This window comes from Sarcophilus harrisii, chromosome 4 (genome assembly GCF_902635505.1).
Source record: "Sarcophilus harrisii chromosome 4, mSarHar1.11, whole genome shotgun sequence".
Lineage (NCBI taxonomy): Eukaryota > Metazoa > Chordata > Mammalia > Dasyuromorphia > Dasyuridae > Sarcophilus > Sarcophilus harrisii.
The window spans coordinates 39,228,075-39,248,718 of NC_045429.1; the positions used below are offsets into that span (position 1 = coordinate 39,228,075).

General features: G+C 33.9%; 1 protein-coding gene across 2 annotated transcripts in view; it reads left to right on the forward strand.

Moving 5' to 3' along the window:
* The window catches only part of COL24A1 (collagen type XXIV alpha 1 chain), a 357,598-nt gene that overhangs the window by 152,375 nt on the left and 184,579 nt on the right, over positions 1–20,644 (forward strand). For both annotated transcript variants that reach the window (XM_031969393.1, XM_031969394.1), the window contains one exon: positions 17,277–17,330. In XM_031969393.1, coding sequence (XP_031825253.1) covers positions 17,277–17,330 — 54 coding nt within the window. The remainder of the gene's footprint in view (positions 1–17,276; positions 17,331–20,644) is intronic.

Here is a 20,644-nt window from a genome sequence, read left to right on the forward strand (position 1 = left end):
GAATTACTTCCATTGTTTGCTACCTCCTTTCCTACTCATAGGCCACTGAACAAACCTAAAGAAAATCATGAAACAATGTTGCCTGGATCCCTTACAACTTTGTTACATAATCTCGAAAGGATACTCATTGAAGCAAGGCAATGCTTTTTACATCTTCTCTCCATCTCGCATCACTCAGTGATCTTTTGCTGTTATATCCTCCTTTGCCCCTGTCTCACACGAAGAAATATGGCTTTTCCTTGCCATAGTAAACCACTACACACACACACACACACACACACACACACACACACACACACACACACACACGAGATCCCATTCTCTCTCTAGTCTTCATCAGCAAATTACCCTTTCTATTATTCCCAATTTCTCACTTATCTTAAATTTCCATTTGTCTACTGACTGCCTCTCTGCTTCTGACAACCACATCCTTGTCTCTCCCAGTTATTACCTCCTAAATCTTCCTTTTTGGCTAACCTCCTTGAAAAAGTTGTCTATATTTGGTTCCTCTGTTGCATTTCCTCCAACTGATTCAAATGTTTTGCAGATTATCTTGTGACTTCATCATTCAAATGAAACTGCTCTCTCCATAGTAATTAATAACAAAATCAAATGGCTTTTCTCAATCCTCATTCTTCTTGACCTCTCTGCAGCCACTGACCCTGTCAATCTTCTTTATTGATACTTCTCTCTAGGTTTATCTAATACTACTTTATCCTGGTTCTCCTCATCATTCTCTTTTGCTGGATCTTCATACAGATCACCCCCTATTAATAATAGGTATTCCACACTGCCTCCTCCCAGCTCTATCCTGAACCTTATTTTCTTTTCTCTCTATGATACTATCTCATCAGCTCACATGTTCAGATACCATTTTTATCTAGACAATTATCTGATTCTAACCTCTTTCCTGATTTCCACTCTTGCTTGTGCAACTGCTAATAGGACTTCAAACACTGAATATCCCACTGATGTTTCAAACTCAGCATCTTCAAAACAGAACTTATCTTTCTCCTGAGACCCTACTCCTTTCTGAACTTTCCTTTTACTGAGGGCAAACTACGTATGGGGACATCCGCTCAGCTGCCCAGGCTCACAATCCAGGGCACATCCATGACTGCTACATTACACTTATTCTTCAAATCTAACTTATTGCCTCTGGATATAAATGACTTTTTCTATGAGTCTATTGGAATTGTCTTGAATCACTTCACTGTTGAAAAGAGCCAAGTCCATGACAATTGATCTAAATGATACCATTCTTACCCCCCTTTTTAAATAGCTTTTTATTTTTCCAAACACATGTAAAGATAATTTTCAACATTTATCCTTGCAAAATCTTATGTTCCAATTTTTTCTCCCTCATTCCCCCTGTCTCATAGTCAGCAAACATTCCAGTATAGATTAAACAAATGTAATTGTTCTAAATATATTTCCATATTCTTCATGATGTGCAAGAAAAATCAGGATGATATTATTATTAATAATGTAGGAAATACTATATAATAATAATAATAATAATAATAATGGCAGCTAGCATTAACATGAGAGTTTAAGGCTTGCAAAGTGCTTTCTATATGTTAACTTGATCCTTACCCAAAACACCACTCTGGATGATAGATGTTATTATTATTTCCATTTTGCAGATGAGGAAACTGAAATACAGAAAGAGAAATGATTTTCCCAGGGTCACACAGATAGTAAGTTTGAATCAGGATTTGAGTTCAAATCTTTCCGACTTCAAATACCACTCTGTATGTACCCTTTATTGGAGGTAGTATAGCATAAAGGGATAAGTATAAGATTCTTGAGTTATAGAACCAGGATTTGAATCTCAGCTCTTCCAGTTAAACCTGTGTGAGTTTGGAAAAGTCACTTGAGCTTCCTGGGCTTTAGTTTCCTCATCTGTAAAGTAAGGGTTTAGGGATTAAGTTCATCTAAAAATCCTTCCTGCTCTAAACCTAAATCTACAATGCAATGGTCCATTGTGCTAAAGCTTCTGACTCTGACTAGGTGGTATATAGGAAAATATGTGAGCAGTCCTCCTATGATATCACTTTCCAAAGATTCAACAAAGTTGCCCTCATTTCCACTCATTCCCTTTTATCAACCAATAAGCTGTGCATTCATTTAAACTTCCATGAGCCCTTTAATTTTTAACATAATGAATTCCACATCTATGTTACCCATCAGCTGAACTATTTTCTTTTCATTTTGCTCCCAACCTACCTATATTTTATCTCCAGGGTATTCCCAAGATTCTTACAGGCCCAAAGCCTATGGGAATTCCAGTGCCTAGGAATCAGAACATATATGGTTGTGACCCAGTTAAGGAGAATGTGAAAGAACAGTTGGACAAGTAAGAAAAGGAGCAGGGGGGAAAGGATTACCCAGAAGACAATGTATTACAGTGGAAAGATAACTGGGCTTGGAGGTAAACAATCTTCCCACTTTCATGTGAATTCAAGTTGTACCTCAGATACTTACTACCCATATAATTATAGGAAAGTCACTTATCAGTTTCCTCATCAATAAATTGAGGAGGGTGGGACTAGAAAACCTCTAAGATCTCTTCTACCTACAAATTTATGGCCTTGTGACCTTGGATAATAAATCAAGATAGATCCTATATGGAAAGAAGAATTCATCATCCTTCTACTGTGGAGAGGACAATGAAGATGAGGACAGAAGAAAAGCTATGAAGTTTAACAGTTAAAACACTGTTATTACCTCGTGTATAGTAGTTCCATAGATGGCTTTCAGATAACTTGTTAAGAAAATCAAGGAAAAAAGAGAATTTGAAGAGGAATGGAAAATTCAAGATTATCAAATGCTTTTACAGCCCAAGAAGAATAAAACTTAAGAAAAAAAGACTTTGATTTGGCAATGAGAAAATCATTAGTGATTTTTTAAAAAAACTATACTATTTCTTGTGTAATTATCATGTGGTTAAAAAAAATCAGTCATATAAATGGCTGATGAGCAAGACTCCAAGAGGTTACTCTATTTTTTTTAGTTGTGTTTAGTATAAGAAATTCTGTTAGCCTCTAATTAGGAAGAAAGGATAGCAGCAAGCAATCATCCATACATTTTTTTCCCTCATTATTTTAAGAAGTGAAGACGGATATAATTACAGAAAAGTTTTACATGGTTTTAAATGTAATTTTTTGAAAACAAGAAAATACAAGTTCAAAAAATTATTTCACCAAATTTATTTTCTCTACTAAGAATAAAGATATTTTTAACATAGAAAGGGTAGGAGCAAAATGCCAAATAGGGAATTGAAACTCAAATAAAGAACAAATATCTAGAATTTTCTAGGATTCTAGCATAAAAGAATATCTAAATACTCCTGATAAATTAAAGTCATCTTTATGACATTTTTGGATTAGTGGATCAAGACACAATATAATAGGAATAAAGGTAAAATCTTGTTTTTAGTTTCAAAACAAGTATAAAATGGAGAAGGTATGGTTTATATAGGAAAAATTTCCAGAGGCTTTAACATATTGCAAACTCAGTATAAATTGCTGTGATTTGGCTAAGAAAATAACATAGACTAAGCTTATATGGTAAGCCTTGAAACAAAAATACAAAATTACCTTCAGTTCTGTGCAACAGCCTTTCATTTCTAGAGTGATAGTGATAAATTCATGGTAAGAACCACACAGGTGCTTTTTAAAAATTCATTATAAACTCGAACTTGGATTGTCAATATTGTTAATGTAAGATTTTTGTCCAAGACCAATGAGTTGGCTTACTCATAGAATAAATGAATTATATAAAACTTTATACAATTACTATAAACCAAAAAAAAAAGAAAAAAGAAGAAGAAGAAGAAGAAACATGCAGGGACAGATGATTCACAGGTACTTTTTGAAAAGAATTTAAAAAATTAACTGTCAATTGATTTTATCATATGTACAAAGACAAGAAACATCATTTCAAGGGACTTTGGTCAGTTCATATTACTGTACTTAAGGTAGATATTTACAAATATACAAATGTAACCAACCTTGGTTGTAAATATACCAGTGAAGAAATTCAATGAAGAAATTACCAAGACCTTACAAATTAAATCAGTATACACATTGATACTTGGTGATATCAATGCAAAAGTGGATATCTCAGAAAGCATAGTACAGGGAATAAAAAGAAGCCAAAGATGTACATAGACTTTATAGAACTCTCACTATTCTTATATCATTAACACTTTATTCAAGAAGAGAATTGATAGGTGTTGAATACCAATAACATCACAAGTCACCAAAACTTCACAGTAAGTTAAACTGATCATATTTAATAAGTAGAAAAAGACATTATTAATGTGAGATTTATCCCTAAATCAGGAGCATCTAGTCAGACAAGTGCTTTGTCAGAGCAAAAATCAGAAAGAATACGAAGAAGAAAAAGATATGACATTGAATTGAAGCAACTTAATATTTAACTATATAAACAAATTATTTTTCATGAAAATAAGTACTGAATTAAGTAAATGTCATTGATGTTGATTATAATAATTTTATATAAAAGTTGAACCAGCATTATCTATTGCTACGGGGACATCAAAGGCCTGATAAATCACCTCAGTCAGCAAACACTTGGTTTGTTTGACAAGTAGGAAGTGATGGTGGCCAAAGCTAACTGACTTAGAATGTTTATTTGCTCGTAAAATCCTATGAAGAAGAATGAGGAGAGATTTTGACAACTATCTCACGAAGCAGACAGAAGCAGAAGAGGATGAAACCAGATTAAAAGAAATCCTGGCAAAAGATTCAGCTAAGCAAAGTTATTCTGAGAGCATTCAAGGACAAGAAATAGAAGGAGAATAACAAACAGAAGAAAATGGAAAATGCCTGCATAGATTATTATACAACACTTTTTCTCTATCAAGAACAATGGAGTCACCATATTTAGATTCTTTTATCAGGCTTTCTTACAGGGAAAGTCAAATAGCATGTTAGAGAACAAATTTGATATTTTAAAATGTATGAACTTACACTCCAAAACCGAATATACAATAATAGATCAGGTCCCCAGAGAAAGTGGTCTTAGGAACATAAATGAAAAAAAGCATTTCAATAAAATAATTGATTTAATAAGGTGGAGCAATATGCCACCTTAAAGACTCTTTACCAATATGATGTCTTCCACCCATATGCCAAAATCATGTTGACAGAGATGACACTATTTAAGAACCAGCTGATGATAAACATCAAATGAAGCAAAAATAAGGGGTTGTATCATCACCAAAAATGTTTGCCTCTGTGACAGAGAAGATCAACACAGAATGTAAGTTGAAATGGAGATATCCTGTGATTGGAAAGGCACTCCAAAGGACATCCTGCTAATTTCAACATCTCCTGGAAAAGATTAACCACCATTCAAAAGGGTTTGGCCTGACCATACATGGAAAAAAAAAAGACCAAGTGGATGAAGAATGCCTATTGCTTAGATTATGACATAGTTGGATGGATAAACCAGAGAATCTATGTATCTGTGTGTCTGTTGGGGATAGACAATGCAAATGGACAATGCGTTAGAGATGTTAGCAGAGGGAGGAGATTGGACCGCATTGTAGTAAGGAAATTGCCAAATTCTTTTGACAAAGCCAAGTTTCTCCCATAATCAAAGGACCAATTTTTTTTAGCATCATCATTCTACTAGTGTTGCTGAATGGATTTGATGCATGGAACATAACAGTCTCTGAAGAACTAAAAATAAATATTACACAGAGGGCACTGGAGATGTAAGTGTTCATAGACTGCAAGATATAAGCATTAAGTATCTTTAATGAAGAATATGAGTAAAAGATTCTCAAGGAAATATAGAATAGAAAGGGCTGATGGGCCGGTCATTTAGAGAGGATCAAAAATAACAAGGAGTTGCCCAAACTATACATTGACCTCTTATATAGCAGAAAAAAGCCTCTAGATTGTACGATAGCTGTCTTGTGGCAAAATTCTTAGAGGATACAATCTATATCATTTAAAGAAACATTCTACTTAGAATATTGTTAAATAGTGTTATTTTTGTTAAATATTTTAAGTTAAAGGAAATTAGAGTTGTAGATTGTGAAGTTAGAATACTTTTTGGATGATGAATAGATGAAGGTCATTACTATTCCAGGGTAGTTGGTGACTGAGGTGGAGTGAAGTTTGAAGAGATAAAAAGATAACTGTATTGGGAAGCTAGGTGTTTAAGGCAGCATCATTTTGTATATAGAAATCCTCTAGCATGAGGGCTAGGGTTGAGGTAAAAATGAAAATTGAACTAAGTACTCAACTTCTTGAGAAAGAAGAATGAATGACCTAAGGCCATTTGGAGACTGCTCCAAGGATGTGAACAGGGTGAGCTAGCTTGAGCTTGCTGAATTGAACTAATGTACAAAAACATTGTCAGAATAATTTGATTTTAAATTATAAGTATTTTTGTAACATAAATCAAAAATCAATTTTCAAATTGGCTTAGAATTTCTCATAGAAATTATTTCAAATGTGTTTTAAAGATCATATGTAAATAAGTTGCATTTGGATCACAAATAGTAAGACAGTACTTATGGTAAGGAATTTGATTTTCATCTCTGGACATGATTTGTCTCAGCTGTGTTTTCTGGAAGGTACACATATGGAATTCAGCTGCTATTTTTTCCTTTGGAAGGAAAAAAGATACCTGAGTAGCAATGACCAAATGTAAGCATTTTCCACCATAAATCATGGTTTTAAGAAAAGGCTAAACAGCAAATGAAGGATAAACCAGGTGCCTAGAGAGATGCTTTTATTCGTGTATCCAATCTGGAAAATAATATTTTTCCATTCATTATTTTCTCTGAAAGTGAAATAGCTCCCTCTCTTGAAATTTATATGTTGCTTTCTCCTTTAAGTTTACAGGGAAAATGAATTTATTATTATTACCCTTTTAAATATTTTTGGCTTCAAGTCTTGGCTAAATTATCTTCACTCAAAAAAGATCATATTAAAGCTTTTTATTACTTTCCTTCTGAGACTCAGCACATTACTGACATGTCAAGCATTTCTGCAACTGCCAGGACTTTGTCCTATAAGTGCATTCTGGGAACGTATCTCTCAAACCAAGTTTTCCCCTCTAAAAAGCCCCTCTCCTTGGATGAAATACAAATAAATACATGCATTCTTATTTCTTCTTTCAAAAAAAGCAATCCATAATACATCTGTCCCTTTTTAGTTCCTAGGGAAAAAATTTTAAGTGTCATTGGAAGTTTAATTATACAATTAAGATCATGTTATGCTACCCAACATTTGAAACCAAGCTTTGCTTTATTATGCTTTATTGTGTACATAGTCCTATAGTAGACACTGTGAGGATGGAAAAGTGAGGGACATGTTTAGTGATGTTAAATAATTTAGAACTCATACAACATAGGTAGCTCCTAAAAAACCAAGTGATTTGTTCTGAAGTACATAAATAGCAAGTAGAATGATTTAAATCCTATTAGTAAAATTCTATTACCTTATAAACTAGTTTTCTTTTTCAGCTGTGTATCTTGGCTACTGAGCACAGTACCCAAAAATTCTAAGGACTTACTAAATGTTTGTTGAAAGGACATAGGGTATTATATTTGCTTTCAAATACAGTTGTATTTGTCTTGCAAATTCTGTTTTTTTCTTCTCTATTTTTAAATCTTAGTTGCTTGGGATAGCTTTCTGGAGAAGGAAGGGGAAAGAAATGCAAGAGGAGTCAAAACAAAAGATAACAATAAAAATTAATGTTTAAAATGCTTACTGAATTGAAAATCCAGGTCTTCTACCCACAATATGCTTCCCCCTTTGGACATTATATTATTTTAATTATATCATGTCATATGATATTATATACTATCATATCATAGATTGATCATTTCATATTATATTAACTAAATTATTTTAGATATTAATATTATATTAATCATAAATTATTTCATATATGTGAAATATCCAAGTTTGCAATTTTGGAATTGTCCTTGATGCTTTTGTAATTTTAAACTAAAAATGACACAGAAAGGGAAAGACTGATTTAATAGACCCCCTAAATTAGATATCAGAAAGAATACCACAGAAAAGGAAAGTGAATAGGAATTGAGACACTCATAGAAAGTTAAAAACTAAGAAAGGAACCAGTTGTAAAATTTTGGGCTTCAATTGTCTATAAATAAATCTTGCAAATTTAGGCAACAAAAAATAACCTAAAGTCTTAATTAAAAGAAGCAAATTTCATGTTATTAGGTACCACCAATGCTTGTTGGAACAAAACTGAAGAAGAGACCATAGGTCTGGATAGCCTGGCTTGGATAGAGTAATAATCATGGCAAAACAGTGTCATCTGATCTAAGTGAACTGTATCCCTGGATGCTGAAAGAACTGGTGATTATAGTTAAAATACTATAGAAGATGGAGAAATGACACAATATTGAAGGGCAAATATCACCCCAACTTTCAAAAAGAGGGAAGAGAATTGAGTTTACAAACTATAGAGAAGCAAACTTAGATCAGAGTCCTAGAAACACATTAGAATGGATAAATAGAGAGATAACTAACAAAATATCTAGATAGGGAAGGAGTGATTCTAAAGAATCCCGTGATTATTAAGGATCTTTTTGGTGGAATTATTATAGCAGATGAAGGGACAACTACAGATATATCACATAGTATAGCTATAGATATACTCCATAGTATATCTATATCATTTATATGTGTGTATACATCTATATGTCATATACAGACATATGTATCGATATATACTGTATATCTATGCTGTAGATGATACAAAAATGAGAGTGTGTCATTTAACACACTGAATGACTATCAAAATCAAAAAGGATCCTACAGGATAGCATTCAGAGGTTCTTTTAAAATGGCACTAAGTGACTCCGGTATGAATAGAGCACTGGATTTGGAACTGAGAAGACTCATCTTCCTCAGTTCAAATGTGACATCAGTTACTTATTAACTGAGTGACTCTGGGTAAGTCACTGTTTGCTTCAATTTCTCATCTGTAAAATGAGCTAGGAAAGTAAAAAGCAAGCTACTCCAGTATCTTTGACTAGAAAATCTTGAAATAAGGTCAAAAAGAGTCAGGCACAACTGAAATGAATCCTTTAAAAATATTGCTTTGACTAAAATTATGTCATAAGATTTAAAAGAAGATTTTAATATAAATTACCTTCATTTTGAATCCAAATTCTAAATGGAAATATTATGCAATGAAAGCATTTTCCTCTTTCAGTCTCACAACCGAATCATTACCTGCCATTCTGAAACAACAATTAATTATGCTATGCTTTGGTGTTTACAAAATGTTTTCCTATATTTCATGAAACTCACAACAGGGATGTGGAAGGTAGTCAGGATAGGGATTACAGATGAGGGAACTGAGGCTCACAAAATGACTGACCAGGCACAGACAATCAGCAAATGGGAAAGATAGATCTATATAGAGGTAGCACTACATAGTGAAGAGAGCTCAGGATGGGAGTGAGAAAGACTTGGATTGGAATCATACATCAGACCCAAAACTGTTGATCCCAGATAATATTCTGCTGATACTTATTTTCATTAGATGTCATTATATGCCATATGAGAATGTTAACAGCAACTATAAATCAGAGTTTGTAAAGTGTTTTGCAATCTCAAAGTTCTAGGTCCTGATTAGTGTACCTGTCTATGCTGTTAGTCATTTTTCAGTCATGTCTGACTTTTCATGGTCTCATTTGGGTTTTCCTTGGCAAGGACACTGGATTGGTTTGCCATTCCTTTTCCAGCTCATAATTATGATAAGGAAACTGAGGCAAATAGGGTTACCACAGCCAGTAAGTGTCTAAGGCTAGATTTCAACTCAAGCTGACCATCATTCTATTTACTGCTCCTCCTAAGGGCAAATTTATTATATTTATTAAATTCATTATTAATGCAAAATTATTCAATGCATATTTCCATGGGGCTGAAACAAATTGCCATGTTTCACATAACCATAACTTCAACCAGTGCAAACTTGAACGCAAATATTTCTAGAGATTCTTTATTTGAGCCAATTATAAGTTAACTTCAAATATGAATTACCTCTAGCTTTCTCACTCCTAGTCCAGTGTTCTTTCTAGATTTTCAATGCTACAATATTTTAAAACACAGGAGGAGAAAGAAGAGAATAAATTAATTCTTTGCCTTCTTCTATGGTCAGGACTACTATAAATTTCTCCATAGAGCAGAGCCCTGAAGTAGACGACCTGATCATTGAAATTATGATTTAGTTTCTTTAGAAAAAAACACTGTGGGTAAATTTGTTTTCTTCTTTGTGACCTTCACATCTGTTTGCTACCATTGCTTTGGGTGACTCAGCCCCAACTCCATTAATAGCAATTTTTTTAAAGTTGTACATTTTGAAAACTTAATGTGTAGTCAAATTTTCAATGCCAGACTTGGGAATCAGTTTTAGTAGATTTAAAAAAAAAAAACAAAGTTAACCACTTTTCATTTTCTCAGTAATCAGAAGTGTGACAGTTGAAATGCTGTAAAGTGAATCAGTAGCATCAAATCCTAATAGACGTGGCAATTGACCAGAGGACCACTTTAGTTTTCTTGTAATATTTTTTCCAGTAAGTATGGCCTTAGTTCAGCCTTCTAGTGAAGTTCTAGTCATCCCACATAAAAATAATGAATGGAAATGGCTTAATTTGCATTTGGATAGTAGCTATTTATTCTTTTAGCTCTGAGAAACAATTTCAAGAACTGCAGAGAGATGTTTTCATTTACTCTCTAAGTGAATGCACACCTAAAAAACAATGAAATTCAGTTTTTGGATCACTTCTCTAGTCATAATAACAAGAGCTTGTAATAAGTATGTCTTAAGAGTAGTTCAACCTAGTTCATAAAAATAGTTTCCCAAAAGCATTAGGATAGTTTTAAGCTATGACTGCCCTAAGACTCTTGGAAGATACTGTATTGTGTGATTCAGTTTCTTAAGCCTCCTAGTAATGTAGATGAGTGTGGTATTATAATTCCTATTTTGCTTAAAATGAAATATGTTGTAATAGGAAATATTTTTTCCTTATTCCTCTGAAATTGGAGAAAATTTATTGTCATTCTGGGCTTCTGCTACTTGTTAGATATTATATTTTTCTTCTGATTTAAATGCAGAAGAAAATGATATGGTTTTATCCCAGGATCTTAGGTAACATCACACACACACACACACACACACACACACACACACTCTTTCTCTCTCTCTCTCTCCCTCCCTCCCTCCCTCCCTCCCTCCTTCCTCTCCCCTCTCTCTCCCCCCATTCTAATTTGGGGGAGTTGTAACATTAGGAAGTTTTCCTTGACCTCAGTCTAAATTTGCCACATTACAACTTACTTCCATTATTTGTAGGTTTGTTCTCTGGTAACAAATGGAACAAGTTTAATCCTACTAATGTGACCATACTTTCATGACAATTCCCTTAAGTTTCTTATTTTCCAGTCTAAATATACCCAGTTTCTTCTACCAGTTTTCATAAGAAACAGATTTGACTTTTTCATTCTTGGCCTACTCTGGAAGCTCTTTAGATTGACTGTATCAACTGAACACAACTCTAGATGATGTTTCATGAAATAAGACTACAGTGGAATTGCCATTGGACTATTCCTAGAAACTAAGTCTGTCAGTGAAGGCCAGGTCTATTAGGGTTTTTTTGACTGACACACTATTGACTCAAATTGAACTGACCAACCATTAAAATCCCTATTTTGGACCTTTTGTTTAACCAATCCTCCTTTCTATGTAATTGTAAAATTGATTTTTTGTACCTAAGTCAAGGATTTCACATTGCTTTTCTTTATAAATCATTCTGTTGTTTGGTATTAGTCTGAGAAATAGTCCTACTTTTTTTACTCGGTCATATTGTGTCCCTGCACAAGCCATTCTGTGAGCTTCAGTTTCCTTATCTATAAAATGGAAAGAATAACTTCTATCCTGCTTATCTCACAGTCATATTATTAATCTCAGGAACTCATATATAGGAAAACATTTTGTAGACTCTAAAGTATAGCATAATTAATTGTTAATTGTTATTTTAAATTGGCAGGTAATGATTCGATGGTTTGATTTAGGGGCAGAAAATGTCTTGATTGCCTAACATTTAGAATTTGACTTCGAAATAAATCAGCTATTTTTAAAAAGTCTTAAACATTTTTATAATTTATTTTATGCCAAGCACTTTTTTAAGATTACAAGTTTGAATTACATTCTCTTTCTTTTCATTAAGTTACATGACATTTCATCACTGGCAAAGATTTTCAAATTATCCATTAAAATCAATCCATCCATCCTAATTGTTGATTCTGATGTATCAAGATTTACTCCCTCCAAAGGCCATTAAAATCCAATTCCAACATGTCATCACCAGGTCAATCAGGTGACACTGGGTTCTTTATGTCAGTGAAATATAATTGATAGCAGGTCATGCCAAGTTGGGAAGACTTTGAATATGGGCCTAGAAATCAGCAGTTGCGTATTTTGTGAACCAGCCTATTTGAATTTGATGATGCACAACATGAGAATTCTAGTAGCCACGTGAGGGTTTTATTCAACCTTACTCCAGAGATCAAAGTGTTATAATCTTTTAGTGAGGCGAAATAGCCACACTGAACAAGTCACAGATTCTTGGAGTTTTGAATTTTCTATCAAAGCACATAACTCTGCTTGAGATAGTCCATGTCCACATTTTCAAAAATACGAAACTTTATTCTTTGGCCAAGTTTCTGAACTGTCCTATAAAAGTATGGGGATGGAGATTGTCCCTGCCCCCATTTCTTAATATGACTGAAAAGTGAAAAAGACAATGAGTCCCACATGGGTAGAACACATGACTAACTGTCCTCTTCTCTGCCCACAAGAACAATACTTTCTCAACACAAAAGTTCTTCACTTTGGGGCATTTTATTTTTTGATTGATCAACTTAAAATTTCTCACCTGTTTAAAGCTCCCAAGAATTACAGTTAATTTATTTAGCTAGACAAGTGAGCATACCATTCCTTTCTTGACCTAATTACTGAAGAATCTCCATTTGGTAAAGGAATAACAAGTACAGATAATTTTGTTGGCAAATTTATAAATACTTAACATAGTCTGTTGATTGATTGAAGTGGGAATGGAAGTATTACTCTTTTTCAAGGTACTACTATTCCTGCCAACTGTTTTCCTATATCTCTTTTCTCTTTTTCAGAAAAAAGATTTTAAAAGCCCCTGTACTCAGTGCCCTCACTTTGTCTCTCAGTCTTATCTTAATCCTTTGCAATTTGACTTTTGACTTCATCAGGTAATTGTAATTGATCCTTCTAAAGGAAAAGGGCCACCTCTTCATCTGAAGTAGGAAGGAGGAAGAAGATAGTGAAGGAAGAGGTTTGAGTGATATGAGAAGAGAAAAGGAAAAGTGCTCCCCATGAATAACCTAAATTTGGGGAATGAGCCTGGGAGGATTGGGAAGGGGGTAGGTAGTATGGGAGTCTTGAGGAGGAATAAAAAATAGAATATTTACTGTAGTGACTAGGTTTCTTTATCTCATCCAGACTGGAAATATATCTATTCAAAGGTCAATTCTCACTATTTATTAGCATGGGAACTTTGACTAACTTCCAACTTGGGCTGGTTTTGCCTTCCTTAGACAGCCAGGGGTTCCCAGAAGGATTCACAATATTGGTATCAAACTTTAGTTTAGACACCCATATGGCTTAGCCTACTACAACTCAAAATTCTTGTTTTAAAATGACCCACCAGACTCGGCCTCCCCAAGTAGCAGGATGAAATTTTAAACAGATCACCATGACTATACTGTGTACAAATTTTGATACTCAATGCAATTGATTGCAAAATTCCTCAGTCCTTGTCTTTCAAATTGTCCTTCAGTAATTATGTCACTTCTCAGCACTTCATTGACATTTATCTCCTTTGTATTATCTCTTAACTTGAGGGTCAAATGTTATTTTATTTCACTAATGTCTTACTTTGCACTTACCAATTTATTTTCCTTCTTTGTTAAAACTTATCTAACTTCAACAGCACCTCTCTCTTCTTTTCTTCTCAATCCCTTTTCTCTATTATATTGAGCCTTTCTCCTCCATAGTTCAAGCAATTTTCCTCCATCTGTTTCAATTTCTCTCCAGTTTCTTTCTTCCTCATTTAATCTTTGATCTGTGCAAACCCAAAAATTATTTCTCCAATTTTTTCACCATTTAAATTTATCCCAAATCTACCTTCTTTTCTAGTTTATTCTTCAACTTGACCTTCTCTTTTAGAAGTCAGAAGTAAGGAAATAGGGATGGGAAGAACCTTGGCAGTAGTATTGTACTTTTACTTTTACCTGGAAGATTTGTATCCAGGAGAAAGTTTCTCAACTTTTTGAATTTTTAAATCTTTATTTCAATTATTTGTTGAAAATTAACAGCTATCTGCATTTTGGTGATATTATTACATTTCAGTAGCATCTTTCTCAAAAGGAAGAGAAGAATTTTCATTGACTACTGATTGTAGTTCCTGAATTTGGAAGCAAAATTCTGTATCCATCCATCAAATCTCAACTCCCAGAATTTGCTTTCTATCTCCTTGGTTTTTCTCATCGCCAATATTGGTATCAAACTTTAGTTTAGATATTCATATAACTTAGCCTACTACGACTCAAAATTCTTTTTTTAAAATGATGCCAGATTCACATTTTCATTACAAAATTTTGAAAGTCATCTGTAAAATACCTAATTGGGCTGAACACTTGGCATTCAAAAATTCCAACTGGAAATAATTCTCATTTTCCTTTTTTTTTGTTTCTAAACGACATTTATAAAATTTTAGTTCGAGTCCTTTTAAAAGAGAATACAAACCAGACAGCCAGAGTTTTCTTCTTTTAAAGTTTCAAAGGCTTCATCTGGCATTATTTTAGGTCTGCTACCCTCAGCAGTGCATCTCCTTAAGGAGCAGTTTTTGAAATGTTTCTTATGGTCTGGATTAACTAATTCTTTCAAAAGCTCTTGACTCCTGCTCACTCTTAAGGCAGAAAAGTTTCTTCAGCTCATCTCCCAAACCATCATTTGAACAGTGTGGGAAGTAGGCATGATTAAGTTATGCATTCCCCTGCTTCAACACATTTTTCTGTCTCTGTGTCTCTGTCTCTATATCTCTGTCTCTTTCTCTGTCTGTCCCTGTCTTTATCACTCTCTTTGTCTCTGTCTCTGTCTTTCTCCCTCTCTATCTCTGTCTTTCTCTGTCTCTTTTTCTGTGTCTTTCTGGAGCTCTCTCTCTCTCTTTTTCTCTTTCTCTCTCTTTTTCTGTGTGCGTGTCTCTCCCTCTTTCTCTGTGTGTATCTCTCTTTCTGTTTCTGTCTGTCTTTCTCTACAAATCATCTAAACAAACTTTTTTCTCTGATTTTCATATGAAGGAAGAATAGTAAGGCTGCACACCTAATTGGTAATCATTCCACTTTAGTACTTCAATAAAATGTTATTTTGGTCTAGGCTGACCACCCTTGGAAAGGGAATAATAAGAGACATTTAATTTAACTTTTAGTTTCCAGGAAAGAGACTGACATTATTTTGCTCTTAAAATAAGAGGATTTTTTCCATTACTATAATTCATCCAGAGAAAATTCTAACGTTATATGTTTTAAAACTCATGGAATCATAAAATGTCAGAATTGTAAAGAACATTGGAATTAGATTGGAGATCATCTAGTACAACTCATGAGTCAATAGAAACTTTTTCTACAATATCCCAGACAAATGACTAATTAATGATAAGGGCTCTTCAGTTTTCAACCCATTTGTGCTATTTTCCCCACCTCTGTTCTGACATTCAAAAAAGACTTCAGGATGACTCTAACCATAGCCCCAAAACAGACAGAACTTCCCTGTTGTCCACAAAGTCTTTGTTAATAACTCTTAAGTTCTTCTTTGAAGGCTATCATTCACCATCTTATACATTCTCCCTCCATATTTAGTGAATATTTCATATGATTATAAATTATCCAACATTTTCTAGAAGACTTTCAGTGATAAACATACTACCAATGTTTGATTTTATATGTCTTTCATTTCTAAATATGTAATAGCCATCTTCTACCCCCATAATGCAGTAGTTTGCCAATTGCTTTTCTAGCTCATTTTACAGATGAGGAAAGTGAGGCAAACATGTTAAGTGAATTGCCCAGGGTCAAATAGCTAGTAAGTATCTGAGATCAAATTTGAATTCAGCTCCTCCTGACTCCCGGGCTGTCACTCTATTCATTAAATTACCTAGCTGCATTTGCTTGGTATATAGTAGGTATTTAATTAGTGCTAGCTGATATGACTTGACTGATTGGTTCACTTTTATAGTTTTATCACTGTGGAATATTCCATACTGCTGGTAAATAACACAGGGTGTACCACAATTTATTTCTTATTGTTCAATAGCTTCAATCATATCCAACTCTTCATGATCCCATTTAGGATTTTCTTGGCAAAGACAATGGAGTGGTTTGCCATTTCCTTTTCCAGTTTGTTTTGTGAATGAGTAAATTGAGGCAAACTGGATTCAGTGACTTGTCCAGGATCACCCAATATCACACCCCATTTCACCATTCATAGCACAACCAAAAATAATATATCTCCCATCACACATAAACAAACACAATTATGTCCTTCCAGTCATTCAAGAATAGTCTGCAAATTTGATTTCTTGAAATTCACAACCTTGTTATGTCTATGGAGATTTTCAAGAAGGACTGTGGCTTCATTCAGTGGTTAGATTGGTACTTTTGTTGCTAACTTAGCTAGGCTGGTTCTGAAACCATAGAAACAGCTTATCCCTGGATCCATGTTTGAAATCTTGACTTGAAAGGACCTGTCAGAACTTGTGGTATACTTGGTATCACTTTGAGAATCCAGAGTTACCTATAAAACATTGGAACAAAACTTTATGGGGGTGAAATAGAATGTGATATTGAAAAGGGAGAAAAAACCCTTCATGTCGTTGATTAAACTTGAACATAATTCCACAGCTCAATGGTTTCTTCAACAGAATAATTACTGCAGTGTCTCTGTGGTCTCATCTGTTATTATTTTTTCCATTAATGTAAATTGCAAATCCAAAGAAATGAAGGCCCCAGATAGCATGAGTTCAAGAAGTACACTTTATTCTAATGGTCATGGCCTTTGAAAACTCTAAAGGGAATTTTAAGATGCCTATCAGATTTGTGCTTTTTCAGAAAAAAGATAACTCTGTATGTCAAATTTTACTTTTTTATATCTTTTCTTAGGGTTTTCCTGGAGACATTGGCATTCCTGGGCAAAATGGCCCCGAAGGACCAAAGGTAAATTTTTATTATGTTGTAACTTGGAACTGTTAAAATTTGATATTCAGAGCCTTCTGCACTCCAGGAATGGAGAGAACATGATAGAGATGGGAGAATATTCTTTTACAACCATAAAATAAATAGTGTCTGTGAACCATTTTACATTATACAGCTTGCTTCAAGATGTGTAAGAAGCAATTTCAAAGTCCATTTATCTCATGACTACATTTTATCCAAAACATGTTGTAAATCAGTAGAGTCCAGGTAAGTGAACATGATTGTTCTCAGCTTGATCTTTAGTGTTTCCAAATTTGCAAAGTAGTTAAGCTATTCTGATGGAATCTCTTGGAGCAGGAAGGAGAAATAAAATATGAAGATAATCCAATCAACAATAACTGTTTTAGTTACTGAAGCCCTGAAACAATGGAAAGTGAAGCCATCATCTCAGTAAACTGGACTTGTTCCATGGCAAAGAAATGAGCACTGGTAGCTAACTAAAATAATTCAATCTAACCGTTCTTCTTTCCCCATATTTTTAGTTATTTTAATGAAAAAATCAACTCTAAGCATTCTTCCTTACCTATATTGTTAATGATCTAAGAGAAACTGACAAATAGGAATGCAATTGTATCCCCTATCTCATTTACTTCTGTGTAGGCTACTAAGTGTGTATTCAAAGAATAACCAAAGTTTAATAATTACTAAAAAATGGAAGACAATTAGAAAAGAGTCATCAACATTTCCTTTTAAAAAGTTCCATCACATTCTCATTGAAGGCTTATCAAAATCTGAAAAATTAGTTTGTGAAATATGAACTCACTATTCTCCCACCATCAATGAAGATAATCATAATAATAACCAACATTGATAGAGTACTTACTAAATGCCAGGCATTGTGCTAAGTGCTTTACTATCATTACCTAAATTAAATCAACTTGTTACTTAATTGTACTATGAAGTTATTGTCTACCTATATGATTTCATTTATGATGCTTTTTTCCTGATCATATGAAAGATTATCTTAAAATGGTCAAAGTAGACATTTTAAAAATTTTAGCCTAATCCTCAAACATTTAGAATCTTAGAATCTTGGAGCTTTCAGAGACCTTAGATGTCACTGTATCTGACCCCACCACCCTCATTTTACAGATAAGGAAACTGAGGCCAGAGAGATGAAGGGACTTTTCCAAAGTCACATGGCTAGTAAATGACAGAGCCAGGACTAGAACCCAGGTATGCTGACTCTTCCAGTCCGGTGTATTTTTCCTGACACCACACATCTTTTGACTTTAGTTCCCATTACTTCACATAATGTCATAATACCTTAAATTTGTGTCATTTGCAAAGTATATTCATGTGCCTGATCCTATTTGATATTTACACCTTAAGATCTAAGTAGGATGGGTTATTACCATCTCCATCTTAAAATTTAAGCTAACAGAGGTTTACTGACTTGCCTCATGTTACATAGCTAGTAAGAATAAGAAGTAGAAATTCCATACAGATCTTCTGATTCCCATATTTCCATTACAACATGCAGCTTCCCTGTATAGAGGTTCCTGAGATTAAAAAGAAAAGTAACTATGAAATTCTTAATGAGACTGTCATCCCCTTGAGGGCAGGGATTGTGTACTTTTGTTCATCTTTGTAACCTTAGAGCAGTCTCTTATATGTTGGTAATAAGTGTTTTAATTCCATTGAAATAAACCAATATTTAAAGGATCCTGTAGTAAGAGTCTAAGATTCCAAGATTCATTTGACAAATGGTTGTGTAGTTTTCCAAAACTGTGCATTCTTTCTTTGGAACTTTAGCCTCATGAAATACTGCATTAGACAATCTGGTCTAAACAAGAATTGGTAGCTTACATTTGAGATGGAAAGTCACCAAATCCCAGAAGTTTCTTTATGCAGCTTATTTATGCTAAACAGGGCATGACTGCTGGAGTCTAGAAATGTTCAGCATTAGAACTTAGTCTACAACTGCCTAGAAATTTGAAGAATTCTCTCTCTATGGCTTCTGATTTTTAACTATTTATCCATTCCTATATTTCTCTACTGCCTCTCTCTGCCTGACTACTCTTTTTTCAGAAATGAAATTTCCATTAATTTTCAAAAAGGATATCCAACACAAGAGCAAGCAATGATAAAAATGGATGGAAACTCAAAAAAAAATTGGTTTGGGGCACACTGTATTTAATTAAAATAAGTATTGCTTTTACAAGGAATTCAATATGGTTTAGCTCCATCTATCTCACTGCCCCTCCCAGCTTTAAGCTTGAGACCTCACAGAAGGAACAATGAAAAAAGTTTGAGTCATTTGTATTAGATGTTTAACTTGTTAACCAGATTTATTTTTCCTAATCTACTTATGTATGAAAAGTTGTATATGTGATTAGAAAAAAGTAATTTAAAAATGGGCTAAAACATGGCATTCAACTTTAACAGGTTGGCAATTGCCATCAATTGCAAGTATGATTGCAATAATTAGGTCACATGTGCTATTCATTTTTTAGATGGCACTTCTGTTTCTATAGGATTTGTGTTGGGTTTTGTTTTGGGAGTTTTTTGGTTTAGAATTCTGATTTTATTGTTGGGTAGAAAACTCCAAGCTAGGAAGGTCCCTCTATTTGCAGATCTATAGCTACTTAAATATATATGCATATATATTTACTTTGAAATTAAATAGAAAAAGGCAAAAAAATTTCCACAACACTTCCATGTACACAGCATAGCATAGAAAGAAGATTTAATATAAAACCGCAAGCTTCCATTTCACTCTGTTTATTTTTTTTATTATCATTTTCAAAGCTACTCTTCTTTTCTGTGCTTCCAACTTTTCTTTTGTTCTCTTCTGTGCACTTTCTTCTTCTTCCCCCTCATTGTACCCTACAAAAGTCTACCATATCCCTTGACCCAACAATCACCCTATTAGAGCTATTCCTCAAAATAATCAGGGGAAAAGAAAAATGAACATGTTCTCAAATATTTATAGCAGTTCTCAGTTGTGATAGAAAAGAGCTAGACATTGAAGAAATAATGCTCATCAGTTGGAGAATAGAAAAACAAGTTGTAACATACGATCAAGATCATGTACTATTATGCTGTAAGAAATAATGAGATAGTTGATTTTGCAAAAACATGGAAAAATTTGCAAGAAATAATGGAGTGAAATAATAACCAAGAATACAGTGTCATGCAGAAACAGCAATATTGTCCTAAGAACAACCAAGTCATTATGTTCTAAGACAATTTCTTGGGGCAAAAAGATTTGAGTGACTTTCCCAAGAACATATAACCCAATTATGTGTCAGAGGCAGGACCTGACTCCCAGT